At 37.7% G+C, this 17,380-nt stretch overlaps 1 protein-coding gene across 3 annotated transcripts in view; it reads right to left on the reverse strand.

The window, feature by feature from the left end:
• Fstl5 (follistatin-like 5) overlaps positions 1–17,380 on the reverse strand; it is a 790,918-nt gene that overhangs the window by 56,823 nt on the left and 716,715 nt on the right. For all 3 annotated transcript variants that reach the window (XM_013031832.1, XM_013031833.1, XM_013031834.1), the window contains 2 exons: positions 7,521–7,628; positions 2,191–2,315 (listed from right to left, as the gene is read on the reverse strand). In XM_013031832.1, the coding sequence (XP_012887286.1) occupies positions 2,191–2,315; positions 7,521–7,628 (233 nt within the window). The remainder of the gene's footprint in view (positions 1–2,190; positions 2,316–7,520; positions 7,629–17,380) is intronic.

Here is a 17,380-nt window from a genome sequence, read left to right on the forward strand (position 1 = left end):
ATACTGCTGGCAGTCCCTCATTCACATACACCCTGCCTATCAAAAACATTTGGCTGAAATTCCAATTCCTATTGGAGCTCAAAAAGGCCTGAATCGGGATTTCAAAATTTTGAAGTGTTGAGAATTTCAAACATGCTAAAACTACAAAATTTAATACAAATTTGTAGAATTATTTTCATATATTTAATGTTTATGACATGTTTTCCATATACATATGGAAGAAGAAATATACTATGATATGTAGAAATCTATATACATACATAGAAGTACACTCACAAACAAGTTATCATATCTATTTGGTATTTTCCACACTCGTGATTTACCATACAACTAAAAAGTCCTGAGAACTACTGGTACAGAAATAAAATGAATGGGAAAAAAATCTGGAAAAAATGAAGTAAAACAAGCCAGGGAAAAGAGAGTAACCTAATAAAACCAATGAACCTGTGTAGATTGTGAATAGTCTTCATAACAACTGTTATTGAACAATTTAATACTCCATTCTTTTATTTCATCCCTCAGAAGGGAATGGAGTGTGGTGCTCTGGTTGCCAGAGTCAATAACAAACACTGCCTCTAGGACAGTATATTTGGGTTTGTGTGACAGTAAGGGTAGGTTCTCTCTTCAATTCACAGGAGCCACACCGTCCAAGTGTTCTAGATAAGGCACTCACTAAATGTCCAGTAATGTGTTAGGCACTGAGAAATCGGAGAAATCGGAACATCAGGAAGACAGCTTTTTCCTGCACCAGGTACATTACAGTTTGACACTGTTCTTTCTAATCCTGTGAGAATTAAGAATTAAATTTTTGCTATTCCATAGTCTCTGAGGACATAAAATTTAAGTCTGTTAGAATAGAAATCATTTGAAATAAGAATATATGCAGTCTGAGCAATAATCATATTAATGTGTTGAAAGGTCAAAGCAAGGAAATGAATACTAACGAAACATTTGTTTTGGGTCAGACCCTCTGATATGGAAGTATCTACTTAGTGCACTAGTCAGAAAGTATATCAGATTCTTTCTCAGCCACACATATTTGCACACATGCCAAATTTGGTTAAGAGTCCAATAGAGCAAACAGGTAGGAGAAGGACCACATCTATTATTCAAGTGTTTCTGAAAATGCTTTACAAATTTCACAGCTCATTTGGAGATATATGCCAGTTTTCACATTCATGGTCATAATAGGAAATAACTATTTTGAGCTATAATAAGAAAGTTATTCATAAATCTTGCTCAGCAAAACGGGATTCTTTGTGCAGACAGGATTGCCATAATTTGTTTTTATCCATAATAAATTAAATATAAATCACTAGATAGATACAGATGTATTTCACCACATACTCCGAAGAAATAACAATGCTAAAATATTCTGAAATACACTTTTTATCTTATGAGTATATGAAAAGATCACTTTGCTGCAACTCCAGCTCAGTAATGGTCTTTCAAAGCCCAAGAAGATACAGTGTTCTGACATGTGGATTCACTCTCCAGCACAGAATCACAGTCAGTCCCTCCTAGTCCCTACTGTGTACAACTTAACTGTACACTCCAGACCCACACTTCCTCAATGCTTTAACCACTTCTAGGAGGCCTGAGACAGATATCACTAGAAATTAATACTACTTTTGTACTTTTTGGAAATACATGAAGAGATAGAAAGCACCAAACCTGTCTCACGAAACAAAGTGCAGACTTTAGCTATTGCTTATCAATATCTTTCACTGCCTACTACTTATATGAATTTCAATTAATAAAATAATTTGTAAATTTTTATTGAATGGATTTCTGTGGTTAGGGCTCTTGAACCACATTCAGTTAGAACTGATATTCTCTGTGATAAGTAAGTCTAGTATTTAAGTCATTTACATTTTTCAGGAAATACCAGCATTTTGTAAGAATCTAGGAGACAGGACTCTGATGACAATTTGGAAAATATTCTATGTTACATTAATAAGAATAACAAAATGAATGCCCAATTGACAAATTCAGCTCTTCATTAGGCATGGAAAGAAGTATAAAGCAAGAAATTTGTCTCTAATATTGATAAATAAAAGTACATCATGTAAGTGTCGGCAAACCACATCATATGAAATCTTATCTCTGTAACTCCACTGTCATATGATTTCATGTGGCTTTCATTGATATTAGAAAGAACACTTAATCAGGTGGTCATTTAGCACTTACCTTATGTGTGTTATAATGAGTGATGTGGTGGGAATGAAAAAGTCATCCACTCTGTCAAATTGCTTTCCAACTGGCTGGGTGTGGATGGTGTGGTGAGGCACGTTCTCACTGGCCAGGGTGATTACCTAAACATAACATTCCATGCTTAGTGGAACCTGGGAAGTACATTTCCTTAATGGTAGGAGGTTTAATTGTAAACAAGAATTTCTGACACTTATTTTTACAGAATCTTTATTGTGCCCCTTAAAAATTAGCATATATATAACTAAGACTATTACCATTTGTAATCATTTTGATAGTTTTTCATATGGAAATGTTTATTTCTATGAAGAAAGCAAAAGCTAAAAATATTTATCTTGAGCAACATATGCTTAGAATACAAAATATAGTAACATGGGCTGGGAAGGTGGCTTAGTGATAGTGTTTTCCTTGCATGCATGAAGCCCTGGCTTTGATTCCTCAGCACCACATAAGCAGAAAGTAGCCAGAAGTGGTGCTGTGGCTCAAGTGGTAGAACACTAGCCTTGATCTGAAGAGCTTAGGGACAGTGCCCAGGCCCAAAGTTCCGGCCCTACAACCGACCAAAAAAAAAAAAAATATATATATATAGTCACATGTCACATAGTCAACAGGATCACAAATACAAAGATATTCCTATAATCTTATAGGACACTATAGGTGACACTGTAGTTGGTGATACCATAAGTAGTAATATTGTTACTGGTTAAATATTGTAAGGACTCTCTGAAAGGTCTAAACAATTCCTAGACAAAACTTTCAGGACATATTAACATTATTGAGGAAAATGAGCATAAATATACTCATAAGTAATATTTGTATGAGAACAATGTGCTCTTTGCTATAACCAGAAAAAATAAAACTAACAATAAGGTGATGTAATTCAGTTATTAGAACAACATTCTTCAAGCAGAACAAAGCTAGTACTACAACCAGAAAATTCCAAAATAAAGGTTATGTAACATAACTTTGAAAAGTGTTGCAACATATGGAAACATATTTTAATGTTTTTCTTCTGTAAATTGAAAATAACCAATTAATGTAAGTTTTAATCAACATAGCTTTTCTCTCATTCCTAGTTCTTAAACTTCATGATCAATTAGAGGAAAGGTTCTATTTTTGATATCCTATTATACTTAAAAATTCCATTAGTTCTTGTCAGAGTTCCTGAATTCCAGTTTCTTCTTCTTTTCCTATTGGACAGTTAAAGCTGCAGTTATGTGTGAATCTTACAAAGGATTTCTTTTCTGCCTTTCAATTTTTCTTAAACTACAGATTGTTTCTCTAAACACAAGAGTAATTCTCTAAATAAAAGAGTAATTTGACAGCAGGAAGTAGCTTCAGAAGAAACGGCCTCCACCCATACCCCCAGCCTGGTACCCGTATTTTTATTAAACAACAAAGCAGGGAATGTAAGTATTACGCCCACATTTTGTCCTCAGCTCCATTCAGACCTGAACTCCTCCCATTCCTGTATTCCTCTAATAAACCTTGTAATAATCTTTCTCCTGTGCATGCCTGCCTCTGCCTGGTCCCCTGGAATGGATGTGACACTCCTTTCAATGCTCAATGTCTACACTTTCTTTTATATTTTCAGATGTTTTTCATAACATATTTACCATTTAGTAAACATTAATTCTACATAGTCTATTAGCATAAAACATTTTTAGCATTCTGAGAAGAAAAACTCATTTTCTGTGACTGTTTAATACTTACATAAAGTCTGTTTGTTTGGATGGGGAATTTGTAAAATATTTAATTTATTTACCTAAATTATTTAAATTAAGTATTTCAACTATGGAACATATTTTCATCTGTCCAAATAGATTAACCCAATGGAGAAGGAAATAATTGATTCTGAAGAATGTAGTATGTTGTAAATCTGTACAGTTTTTTAAGAAAAAGTAATTTATGGTTTTTTAGTTTTTCTAAGGTTTAAGATAACTAAATAACAAATTCTTAATATTATTGAAATAATTTGTAAGAATAGGTATTTTAGACAACATACTTATTAACCTGTTTTATTCATTTTGTAAAGATTATATACAAAACAAAATCTCAAGTAACTATACCCTGAGCTCCTGCTCAGCCTCGCCAAGATTCATGATATTGATCATACTTCCAGCTAGGAGGGGGAAGTATCAGCCAGTATTGAAGTAGGATAGATGAATGGAAAATGAGGAATGGTCTGCTTACAGCAAATACAGGAGATATTCCTTGATATAGTTCCCTTAAGAGTAAGGAAACACAGTCACTTTAGGGGAAATGAAGCAGGATAACTTAAGGAAATTGAGGCCTGGTGAAGGAAATTCAGAAATATGATATTTAGGAACTTAGAAATGCTATCTTTTGCTTTAGGAAGATATAACAGGATGCATTCCTTTCTGAGGGATGTATTCATCACCCCAAGTATTAACACCATGTGTGATAAGAGCAAAGACAAAGGACTTGGTTTGTATAACTTTACAATCTATATATACCCCAACAATCCAAGGAGCTGTGTGACTCTTTGGGTGTCTCTGTGTGTGTCTCCATGTGTGTGTGTGTGTGTGTGTGTGTGTGTGTATCTGGGTCTGGGTCTGGGTCTGCATCTCTCTGTGTGTTTGTCTCCCTGTATTTCTTTATTTCCTCATGAGAGCATCCACACTCTGCTAGAATGTGCCCCTGTCCTTCGGTTTGTCTACTTTTTTAATCTGTTTGTGTTTGTCTGCCTGTTTACTTATTCAATAAAGCTCTTCCAAGTTTTCTTACCATTGTGACTTGTTCAGAAATTCTTATACTCTGATCCAAGCCAAGGACCCTCCTACCTTTAAAGAGAAGTTTCACTAAACCTCAACTCTGCCTTATGACAATATGTCAATAAATGACTTCCTATCTGGACAGACAATAGCATTTGATTTGGTAACTAGGATGTGGTAAAAGTCACATTATGTGAATTTTGCATGTGCCTGGATCTTAACTAGCCTTCTAACATTACTCTCTTGTTACCTGACACTGTTCTGCTGTGATGGTGCCTAAATAAAGGACCAGAGTGACCTACAAGGGGCACATGGCACTTGGAAGGTCACTAGTCCTTCTGACACAGAAAAGCAAAATATGCATTTTGATATGATAACTCTTTGGCACAATTTCTCAATATTAGAAGTGATAGGTTTAAGAGGAAATAAGGAATCAGAAGAAATTTTTAGCTCTGGAAATATGTTTCATACAGTTTTGCAAATCACTTTTTGATTAGAGTTTTGACTCAGATATATCCTTTCTTACCATGCCCTAAATCATTAACCTTTGGTCATTTTTTTAAGCAAAATATGTGAGTGAGCCCACGTTGGACCTAGAGGTGATTGGAGCCACTGTGCTTGAGCATGTGCATTTATTAAAATTTGGCCTCCAGTCTCTTATTTATACCTTGTGCTCTTTGTTCTCTACCAATTCCTGCTACAGTCATTTTATAATTGCCTTGTACTCCAGGAACAACAGGATTCACCAATAAGCATCTTCTGACAAAAGACAAAGTGCCCCTCAGACAGACAATGCCATTTTTCTCTTGAAGAGAATAGCCAAAGCCACAGAAAATCTTCCCCGCCTCCAGAGACAAAGACAGAGATAATAATCAATCAGACCAAATCTACGACCTGGTACTCTTTTAACAATACGTATTTTTCTCACTGCTTCAATTCTCTCAATTTAAACTTAGGCCCATGTACAATGGGAAATTGCTAAAGTCTTAATAAAGTGCTGTCTTCTTGTGGGTGCCATGTAATAAATCTCTTTTCTCTGCCCTTCAAGGAGTCACTTTATTTGGAAATAGGAACCAGAAGCCTGAGTTAACAAAGCACTCCTAGACTTTTGGCCTAGTATCTACATACCAAATTTCACACCTCAATCAAACCAATAGGTCTTTGAAAATAGAATTAACTTAGAAGGATATGCCATCTTTTAAGTTGGTTTAAGATAACCACATTTTGCTGTGGCTTATTTACAAAATAAATAACTGAAATTGTATGTTTTATGTTAAACACAAATTAAGCAACTATTTAGATAACCAATTAAAATATTTTAAATAGCTGTTATTTGTGATTTAATTCTGCAACACATAATATATCAGTGACAGTGATTAGAAATGGAAACATTGGCCACAACATATTTTGCTTAAAAAAATGACCAGAGGTTAATGATTTAGGGCATGGTAAGAAAGGACATATCTGAGTCAAAACTCTAATCAAAAAGTGATTTGCAAAACTGTATGAAACATATTTCCAGAACTAAAAATTTTTTCTGATTCCTTATTTCCTCTTAAACCTATGACTCCTAATATTGAGAAATTGTGCCAAAGAGTCATCATATCAAAATGCATATTTTCCTTTTCTGTGTCTGGTGTCCTCAGAAAAACAATTTTAAAGAAGAAGCAAACTCACAAGAATACCAGAATATTCCCCAATTAAAAGTGAACCGGTTATGTCTGTAGTGAAATGGAGTTTCCTGTGATCTAATTCTCCTGGCCTTCTCACATAGTCCCACCAAATATTGCCTACTGACAGATAACTTTGCTTTCAATGTGCCCTCTAAAAGTTCACCAGTCAGAAATGTGGTCTTGGTGCACAGTCATGAGTAGTAGAAACTAGGGTATTTTCAGAGCCCTCAGGAGAAGATAAAATCATTAATGAATTAAGAAAGAGATTCATCCCTTATTGAGGGAATAGTGTCACAACAGGAGGACCTTCTCTGGGATATTTGCAGAGTCCTCATGAATAGACAAATTCATTCATGAAGTAAGGGATCAATTCCCTATTGAGGGCTGGTGTTGTAGCACAGAGAAACCTTGCAGGTACATATACATGCACAGTTTCTACAAGCACAACATTCTCCAGGTTATGTTGCAGCAAAGCGCCCTCTGCAGAAGCCGCTGGATGTGATTGCACTTCAAAGATTCCATAACCAGAAATCGAAAGAAACTTCTATGCTTTATAATATACTTAGCCTCAGGAATTCTGTTATAATGATGATAAACTGACCCAGTAAGTAAAATAAAGTTCTTTATTTTTAATGACTTTTCTTCTCTAATGCTTACTTTTAATGTTAACTTTTTAACATTATTTTTTTGCATATAAATATAACTGTTAATGAACATGACCCACAGCTTTCCCCAATCCAAACAACACTTGATTAGACATTTCTTTCCCTGCTGTGTAGACCTAGTGAGTGAAAACTATAGTTCTCAGATGGAGACTATCATTGTTAAGTGGAACTAGTGGAACATTTACAAATTCTAATGTCATCATTCTCTCAAATACACATAGAGGGACAGTGCTTACCTGTAGTGTGGGTGAAGTCTTTTCCATAGTGCCCCAGCTTAGCACCCACACCTGGTCATGTGATTTGTCATAGTGTAGTTTCACTGGGACTGGATCTGTGCTCACAGCCTGTAATAAGAGAGGAGTGGGAAAAGGAAAGCCTTCAGACTAAAGCACTTGTTTAAAATTAGACTGAAAATCATGGAAGATTCTAAAAATTTTGATATCACATTACAAAATTATTTTGCCTATTATCTAATTTTCTATGTCCCTATTTGATTAATTTACAACTATCACACTTGGCCCTAGCACAGATTTTTCATTTTCATCTTATAGAATTTTATTGTATTTTTCAGCCCAATATGAAATGGACATGAAGGAGAGCCAATCAGAATTTCAAGATATAAAGATTAATGTGCTCATTTTAGTTAGTGTTGAAGAAAGTGAGACCTATGTTTATGTTATTAAATTTTGGCATTCTCATGTTGATTTTGGTATTTGACCATACATAATGTTAAACCACTCAAAATCTGAAATGTGGCTATAACCCCAATAACTGATCGCCTGGTATAATTTCCTGAATGAGAAATATAAAGTAACAGAACAAAAAAAAGATGCTTTTTTTTAAAAGTATCACACTTAGTATGGTAAAAATAATTTTGCTGCTAATATTTACTTACAAAACGGCCTCCAGAAAACAAATTGCCTTTAGGAAGTTATTTTACTCACTTTAACTTCATACTATTTATATTACAAGTTAACATCTGTTAATAGTAATTTCCTGTACTACTTGTATTTTACAATTTTATAGTATATAATAAATTATATTAAAAAAACAAACTATTCAATAATAAAAGCATTTCTTGCAAAAGTTCTGCTAAATGTAATTAGAGAATTTTCTAGATCTGATTGCATAATGGAACACCATTCAGTTGATATGTAACAGGTAAATTATATTTATGGTTGGACACAAGAAAATTTATATTTTAATTTAAATGGAAATTTAGGTTTATTAGTCCTTCTCTTATAAATGAATGTCATACATTTAAATTCCTCAGTAGTCAAGGATTACAGAAACAATTCATGAATTTCCAAAAATACTGTTGAAGCATGTTTTTATGGATGTCATTATCCTTTCCCAATAGTAAATGGATTCATAATATTGTTTGTAGATAATATTACTAGACACAAAATAACTTTGTTGCTGAACACCAGTTTAATTAATGACTAATTTTACTTCTCTTTGAAAGATATTGTGTTTTAAGGCATATTTTAATTTCATTCTTGTGAAATATTAGTGTGAACCATGATTTTTTAAATGATATTGTACTCAATCATCCAAGATGGAAAGTAGAGACTCTCTCTTTCACTCCCCTCTAGAATTGAGTGCTGCATTGGATAAAAGATTTCAAATTTCCAAAGATATTCTGAGACATTAAAAATGTAAATAGAGCCAGGCGCTGGGGGCTCACGCCTGTAATCCTAGCTACTCAGGAGGCTGAGATCTGAGGATTGCGGTTCAAAGCCAGCCCGGGCAGGAGAGACCGTGAGACTCCTATCTCCAATAAACCACCAGAAAACCGGAAGTGGTGCTGTAGCTCAAGTGGTAGAGTGCTCGCCTTGAGCTGAAGAGCTGAGGGACAGCACCCAGGCCCAGAGTTCAAGTTCCACGACCGACCAAAAAAAATCTAAATAGAATAGCCAACCATTTGGGGGTATAGAAGGAGGAGAATAAAAAGCAATGGATTTTTTGATCCTTGGTTATTAAGGTAATTAAGTAGCTTTATTGCACAATGAATAGTCTGGTATTTTTATTTGTATTTGAATGAATGCCAGGTATTTCATTTAAATTTCTTCATGTATTAATCAATAATTCCAATACATATTTTGCAAAAGAGCTATCACTGCATTAATGACAAAGCAATAAGATTCCTTTGATTTTTCATTTCTCCTTCATATGGCAAACTTGATCTATGATGTGGTCATCATAAGTTTGCACTTTAAACTAGAGTAATCTTTAAGCTTTAAGGCGTTAGAGAAGCATAATGTAAACAAACCAAATAATAAGAAAACCTCCTTGTTATTAAATTATAGTTATAAGGTAACAAATGAACAAAGAGGTCTGTATGTAAAAGGTAATAATCAAGAAACTATTTCAATGTAAATTTCCACTTTGCCAGCTCTCAGTGATATTTTCACATCCACTATCTTCCTGGGCAGATCTTTAATCTGGAGGAAGATATGTGAATGAGGAGGTGGGAAATTTTATTATTTTTAACAAATACCAAAAAGGCCAGACTCAGAAGCTGAAATAAGGAACTGAACTGTAGAAGCAGTTAAGCCCTCTCACTAAACTTTATTTTTAAATTGTAAGAACTAGATCTGAAAGGTATTATGGTAATCTGCCTTCTCCTTTCAAAGAATAAAGGGCCACCAACTGTTCCTGAATGGATAGACTTAGAAAGATAAACAATAAAACCACCAACAACAAATAAAACATATCTGTGAAAAAGGAGCCCCAATGTTCACCTATTGTCCAATATTTTGGTGAACTCAGAAGCATCTACATATTTTAGAATAACAGTATTGACCTTATTCACCAAGAAACCAGGGCTGAGGTAAAGGGTTTGTACAAGACCGCAATGTTTTCTCCTGCTCAGGAAGTACAAAGGCTATCGATGTCACTATTTTGTTCCTTCACGGGGACCAGGGAATGTTTCTCTGGTTTTCTATTTTTGTCTAGTTTAACTTTTTATACTAAAATAAATCTTATACTTTGTGTGAGACTCTTTGTTGTGAAACATCCTGAGATGTTTTTCATGAATGAATCCCAAGGAAGCTGAAGGAAGACCTCATTTTCACGTGGTTATACTCATGTGGATATGATCAGATAGAGAAACTGGCATTCAGCCTTGTCATCAATGAGGAGGACTGCTAGAACTTCATGCTCCATCTTCTTTTCCAACTTAGAACCATCCCTTCACTTGAAAGCCCCTTCTTTCTGGTTAAGTGACAGTTCAGTTCTTGATAATTTATGAGTGTCATAACCCTTCTATGTGCCTCACATACAAGAAGCAGTCTTGGGAATTTTCTATGTGGGATGCTGAGAAGATGCCAATGGACTTCTGAGGTCTGCAGTTTCATCTCTGGGAGCAAAGAAGCAGTTCACTCTATAAGCATTATGCCCACCTTTGGTCCTCAGCTCCACTCAGACCTGCTTGCCCCTCCCTTTCTCTACCCAAACCCACCTGAACTTCCCTCTACTTCACTTCCTATCCCTCAGACCCTGTTGCTACCTATAGCGGAGGCTGTCCTGCTCTTTCCAGGGCAAATATGACTCCTCTAATAAACCTCGTAATAATCTTTCTCCTCCCTGCTTGCCTCTGTGTGGTCCTCTGGGATGGATGTGAAGGATCCTTTGATGGGAGCCTTTCATTGGTGGCTCTATGGGGATAAGTTCCCTGATAGATTTGCTCCCCTGCTTCACTTCGAATGGGGGTTCGACCAGCTTCCCCAAGACCTAGCCTGAGATCCTAACTCCTACCACCAGAGTACCAACAAGGTAACTTTCTCCTGACTGAGCACTCTACCTTCCTCTAGGTAAGTGATCACTGTTCAGGCTCCATGCTTTTCATGGGGGGTGCCTCAGGCCCTCTCCCTACCAAGAACCTAGCTGATGGCCTCCATGCCAACAAGGGATGCCATGGAGAAATATGGCATTTCCCACTAGTTGTTTCCCACTTTTTCAGCCAAATTCACTGCTGGGGACACCCGCAGTCAGATTTTGGTTGCATCATCACTTACCATGGAAAAGGACAGAACTAAATTTCCTTACAATCAAATTTGGCCCCAAACTTAAAACTCTACTTATGTGAATGCTCAGGAGGTAGAATTCTGTCTCTCTCTGTCTCTCTGTCTCTCTGTCTCTCTGTCTGTCTCTGTCTCTGTCTCTCTCTTAACCTCTCCTTTCCAACCAAAGGTAAAAGTATGGATGAGTTTAAGTTTAAACTCCTCCTCTGTGGCCTGCCCTGCTAGGTACATCCCCTTTTGTGAACTTCCCTGTGAGGTACACCCTCTTTTGTGGCCTTCCCAGTGGATGCCCTTCCTTTGTGGAATCCCCTGTGGGACTCCTCCTCTGCCTTTGTTGTGGGGGGTGGTAATTGAAGCTCCAGTTGTGCCAGAAGTAATGCACCCTCACTGTCAATCTTTAGCTCTCTCTAGCATTGACCATGTGGAAGATGTACCATCTTGGCATTCTGGGAGCTCAGCTGCTATTTCATGCCAACTTGATTTTCGTGCCAACTCAACTTGATTCTGTGACTTTTCCCCTCTCTGACCTGATGAACAGTGCAATTATATCATGTCACATGTCTATTCTTGTCTCCTGTTTACTAAAAGTTTCTTGTTGTTGGCAAAGTTTTGTGTTTAAACTGACCATATGGTTCCATCATAATTAGGCAAAGTAATTCCAAAAAGCCTTAAACAGCTGATTTTAAAGTGTAAGCGTGCTCTATAATCTGTGCACAAATGTATCCGTTTGTCTGTCTACTTGTCTATATGTAAATGATATGGTTTAAAAGTTACCAAGTACTCTGCTTACTAAAATCTTTGTCAATTGATTTAAAACTTTGTGACCTGATTAAGCCAAAGGAAAAAAAACAGGCAGTTTTAAAAGACCTTGTTGGGAAAGGAGTTAGAAAAGATATAAATTGGCTGTGATTTATGTCATTCCTTATCCATCTATGCTAAGAGTGAAATATTGTACCTCTGACCATGTATAGTAAACCAAGGCTAAGATTTTAATTCTTTATTTTTTTCCCTGTGCACCGATCAGCTCCCTTTAAGATCAAGGGACCAGAGTGACTATGCCCAGGTACAGATGCCTAAACCAGTGGCACCAGCATGCAAAAACCAGTGTGAACCAAGTCTTTAACCAGTATATATAGAAAATTTTGCAGGTAACCAATGGGAGGTGAGGGTGTAGTCCAGTGTTTCAGTGAAGCATTTAAATACACATTAAAGTGACTTTTACAAAGGGATTTAAAAATGGTGTCCCCTTTGTGAAAATTTGGGAAGTTTTGGGGAGTGTCTGGGCTCCCAGACAAAAATGTTTCAGAGATAAAATTGTCCTAAAGATGTATTTCACAGTAAAAAAAGATAAATTAGGATGAACAGAGACATAAGATAGTGTCCCTATTGAGATGGGCCTAAATCAGCTTCTTCAGCCAGCCAGAAAAATGTTTTTATAAATCACAGTGTTAAACAGGCTACCCAGCTTTAGCCCAAGAGATAAGCCACTTTAAACAGGCTGCCTAGAGGCAATGGGCAGTACCTAGAGTGCCAATCAGTCCCAGTTTAAAAAAAATATCTACTGGGTTTTATTATTTATTTTTTTTTATTTTTTGGTCGGTTGTGGGGCTTGAACTCTGGGCTTGGGCGCTGTCCCTCAGCTCTTCAGCTCAAGGCAAGCGCTCTACCACCTGAGCTACAGCGCCACTTCCAGTTTTCTGGTGGTTTATTGGAGATAGGAGTCTCATGGTCTCTCTTGCCCTGGCTGGCTTTGAACCACGATCCTCAGATCTCAGCCTCCTGAGTAGCTAGGATTAAAGGCATGAGCCACCAGCGCCCGGCTACTGGGTTTTATTAAAAGAAAAAGCTTTGGAAAGTAATTATTAGTCGATTGTTAACAAGTTATAGGTCACCTATATCTCATTGATTTCCTTGTTGCTTTAATTGGAAATAAAGGCTTTTGTAACAAACACTCCTTTTTCCATAGTTCAAAGCCACCCTGGGCACAAAAGAATCCCTCTAAAACTCCAGCTCCAAGCTCAGCACAGAGCCAGACTAGAGGCATGGCTCAAGACTCTCACCTCTAAGTATCCAGATGAAGGCTTACAATGGCATTATGTCTCTAATTGGTAGAGAACTAGCCTTGAGCAGAAGTGCTCAGGGACAGTGCCCAGGCCTTGAGCCCAAATCGTAAATGCCAACTGGGACAAGGTATCCCAGCAGTAGATGCTGAGAAATCCACCACAAAAAAAATCAGTCCTCTGCATGGAAAACCAAGACCATGGAGAGGAATAAGAGGAAATGACATCCTAAATGGAGTCACTTTACACACTCACCCTTTCAAAATTAATCAGAGCCAGATGATCAAGAGAAATAGTTGCTTGCCCACCTAATATCCATACCTGTCTACCTTCTAACTGGACAGAAAGTTAAGTTTTGCCTTTGTTACCTGTTATTTGTATCTATAGTAGCTTCTGACTGGTACTCCAACCATTCCATTACACTCTCTCCTACCTAGTTATCCTAAAGACCCTAGACACCCCCTTCCTGCCTTCCTTGCCCTGAGTTCAGTTATCCCTCCTTCCCAGTAATGGGCTGTAATTGTGACTATAGCGCAAATGGAACTTTTCTGCCCCATGGCCAATGTGTGTTCTCTTATGTCATTCGTGTTAGCTGACCTTGTCACTTTGTCAGCTTTTTGCCTGATCTTTCCAAAAGTTTCCTTCAACAGGATAACATACCCCACCCAGGATACCACCTGGGAACAAGTCAAGTCCATCCTGTTCCTACAGGCACCTGGAGACATCACTGAAACTTCCCTGCCTTGCCCAGAGCAGACTGAACCCTAAAGATCCCCACTCCAGGGATTCCTTGATGCCTCCAGGCAAGCAGGAAGTAGTCAAAAGGGCCCAGGACATCCATTATCTCTGGTACTTTTAAATATCTCTGTTACCTCCTCCTTAGGTTACTGCAAGCCTAAAGCAGGAAAAGTCTTACTCTACCTTCTCCAGGATGCTGGGATTCAGGTATCATGCTGTATCTCCAATCCATAACAGAAAAGGCAATTTCACATCTTTGATAGCTTCTTCTGGAAATCAATCCCTCCATGGCAATTCTTTGCCTTTTATTAATTGTCTCAAATTTTAGAATACTTGTCATGGAAAACGAGGACCTTTATCAACCATTGTCAAGAATATGCTTCTTGAACAGTACCCAGTAGAGCAACGAAACAGGGACCCTTGACTACTTTGCCCCTTTATAGCAGAAGAAGAAACGACCTCTGCCCAAACCCCTCTCCCTGGCCTGGTACCCCTTATTTTTTATTAAACAACAGAGCAGGGAATGTAAGCATTTTGCCCACCTTTGGTCCTCAGCTCCACCCAGACCTACTGACCACTCCATCTCTCCAACCAGATCCACCTGAACTTCAATCTACTTCACTTCCTATCCCTCAGACCCTGTTGCTACTTATAGCAGAGGCTGCCATACTTTCTCTCTCCAGGGTAAATATAGCTTCTTTAATAAACCTTGTAATAATCTTTCTCCTGCCTGCCAGGTTTGCGTGATCCCCTGGGATGGATGTGCAGGATCCTTTGATGGATCCTTTCACATTCCTGGAGCTCTGCAGCTGACCTCAGATCTTTACTCATTTGGTTAAACAATGGTAAAATGCACAAACACATTGTTTAAAGTAGGGTATACGTGGGAAAGATTTACAATGGTGTAAATTCTTTGAATAAAATTACTACCAGGAAGCTTAAACAAGGGGACATGTTGGGGGAGTGGGGAATGTAAATGAATAGAAAGAGGAAGATGGTGACTACGGTCATAATATTCATCGTATACATGTGAAAATGGAACCAGGTAACTTGAAAGGATTGGTATAGTTGATAGAGATGAGGAAAAAGATGGAAGGATGACATTTATCAAGATGCATTGTACTCATATATTGATATACGGAATTGAAGTTTCTTTGTTTGATTAATAAGCCAATGTATATAAAAATATACCATGCAACACCAGGTACCAAGGTAGGAGACTTATTAGTAAGACTTAAAGTAAGAAAAGCTTTGTAAGTGGGAAGACAAAATTGTATTTTAAAATTAACTTTTGGAAGGAGTCAGAAGGCAGTTTATGATTAACAGTGTTGAAATAAAATATATACAATTGAAGCAAGAAATATAAAAATTAAAAAAGTAGCAGCATGGACATATGGCCATATAAGCTGATGTTACGCCAAATGAACCTAAGATAGGAACACAAGAAACTTTATCTTTTTTGCTATTCTTTTTAATGTGTTTATATTGTACTATGTGATTTTTTTTGTTTCTTTTGTATGTTCTTCCCCCATAGTATAACCCCTGTTTTCACTGTATTTGATTCCAGTGCCCTGCATCTTGTTTATACATTTTTCTAAGGGAAAGGGGAAGGAAAGGGAAATTACAAAATGTTGAAATAAGGCTACAGGTTGACCCATTGTAACAATGAGATGTAGAAGACGCTATGTTGAAATGAACTTTACAAGTGTGGGGGAGGGGAAAGGGGAGGAAGAAGTTGGGGAGGTGGGGAGGGAAGGGATGATAGGGCCAAAACAAAGGAGGGGTAACAATTCTCAATAGGAAATGTACTCATTACCTTACTCATGTAACTGTACCCCCTTTGTACAGTATCTTTACAATAAAAATATATATTGAAATCATTAGCAGCATCTAATAGTCTATTATCTAAATATTTTGAACATTATTATTTCAGCTTTAAAAGTTTAGTAGTGAATTCAGTTATTTAAATATTCCATTATTAAAATTCATTAGGAGAGTTGCAGATCAAAGTGAAGTAGTAAAACATACTTGAAAAAAATTTTGAGGACACTTCTGGGAAGATGGCAGAGGAGAAGCTGGGGGCTAAACAAGATCTCCCATAGAAAGCAATTTTAGAGTTCCAATGAACAGTCCTAAGCCAGAGAATCACACCAAGTGTGCCATCACAGTACAGAGAGTTAGGCCAGAGAGGGAAAATCCAAGCAAGGAGACAGATCTGAGCACTAGCCAGCAGCTGCCGCTGCGGCGGCAGCTGTGGTGGCTGCGGCTACCACCGCCATACCTGTAAAACAGAGAGTCGGGGACGAAGGAGCCAGATGCAGCGGGCAAGTGTATTCTACTCAACACCAGCAAGAACCGACAAGGGCAGACATCTTCATCCTGCAGTTCACAGGCCAGAGACGACCCATGAACCAAGATTCAGCGTGAGTAGAAGCCTAACATCATCACTCCTTCCTAGGGAGCAGGGGAGGGAAGGCCACCCCTCTCCACCCCCAGTACCGGAGATCTCCATCTTGGATACTGATAAAGCTCCTCAGGGCTGCTAGCTCCAACTCAGGCCTTGGAAGAAAACTAGAGTCATTTAGCAGGTCACAAGAACCTAACCTGTCCTACCAGACTAAGCTCCACCCAGGGAAAAGTCACACAGCTCGGCGCCAGCCCCTGGAGTGGCTTTCTTCACTGGGTAATCAGAGCCAGAGACTGCCCCTCCCTTTAGCAGCCTTAACAATCAATTGAAATTCAGTAAACATAAACCCTGAGAGTGGCTCCAGGCTGGGCTCTGTGAGTTTCTCACAAACTAGCCCCTGGGAAAAGCTACTGTTTGCTGAAAGGCCTCAACTCTACCCAGAACCTAGCCTCATCACAGCATCTTCAAACTTGAGGAAACAGCCATCTCCCTCTTTTGTGATACTCAAAGCAGATCTCCCTCCCATTGAACTAGCCTGGGAGGAGGATCACAAAATCCTGGGTAAAGCAGAGCATTTTTCTGCCTTTTCAAACAAACTGACTTAAGAAACCAACAAAGCCACAGGAAAATCAAACACCACAAGCAGACCAGAGACTCCTACAAGAGGCTGATTATGGACACAAGAGAGATACAGGATTTTTCCCATCCCTCCCAAAAAAATCAAAGAACTTTTTTTCTTTTTTTTTGTACATTTTTTTAAAAAAAATTATTTTATTTTATTTGTGAACATACTGTACAGAGGGGTTACAATTGCATGGGCAGGATAATGCGTACATTTCTTACCAAGCATTGCAGCCTCCTCCTTT

This window comes from Dipodomys ordii, unplaced genomic scaffold, assembly GCF_000151885.1.
Source record: "Dipodomys ordii isolate 6190 unplaced genomic scaffold, Dord_2.0 Scaffold145, whole genome shotgun sequence".
In the NCBI taxonomy this organism is placed as follows: domain Eukaryota; kingdom Metazoa; phylum Chordata; class Mammalia; order Rodentia; family Heteromyidae; genus Dipodomys; species Dipodomys ordii.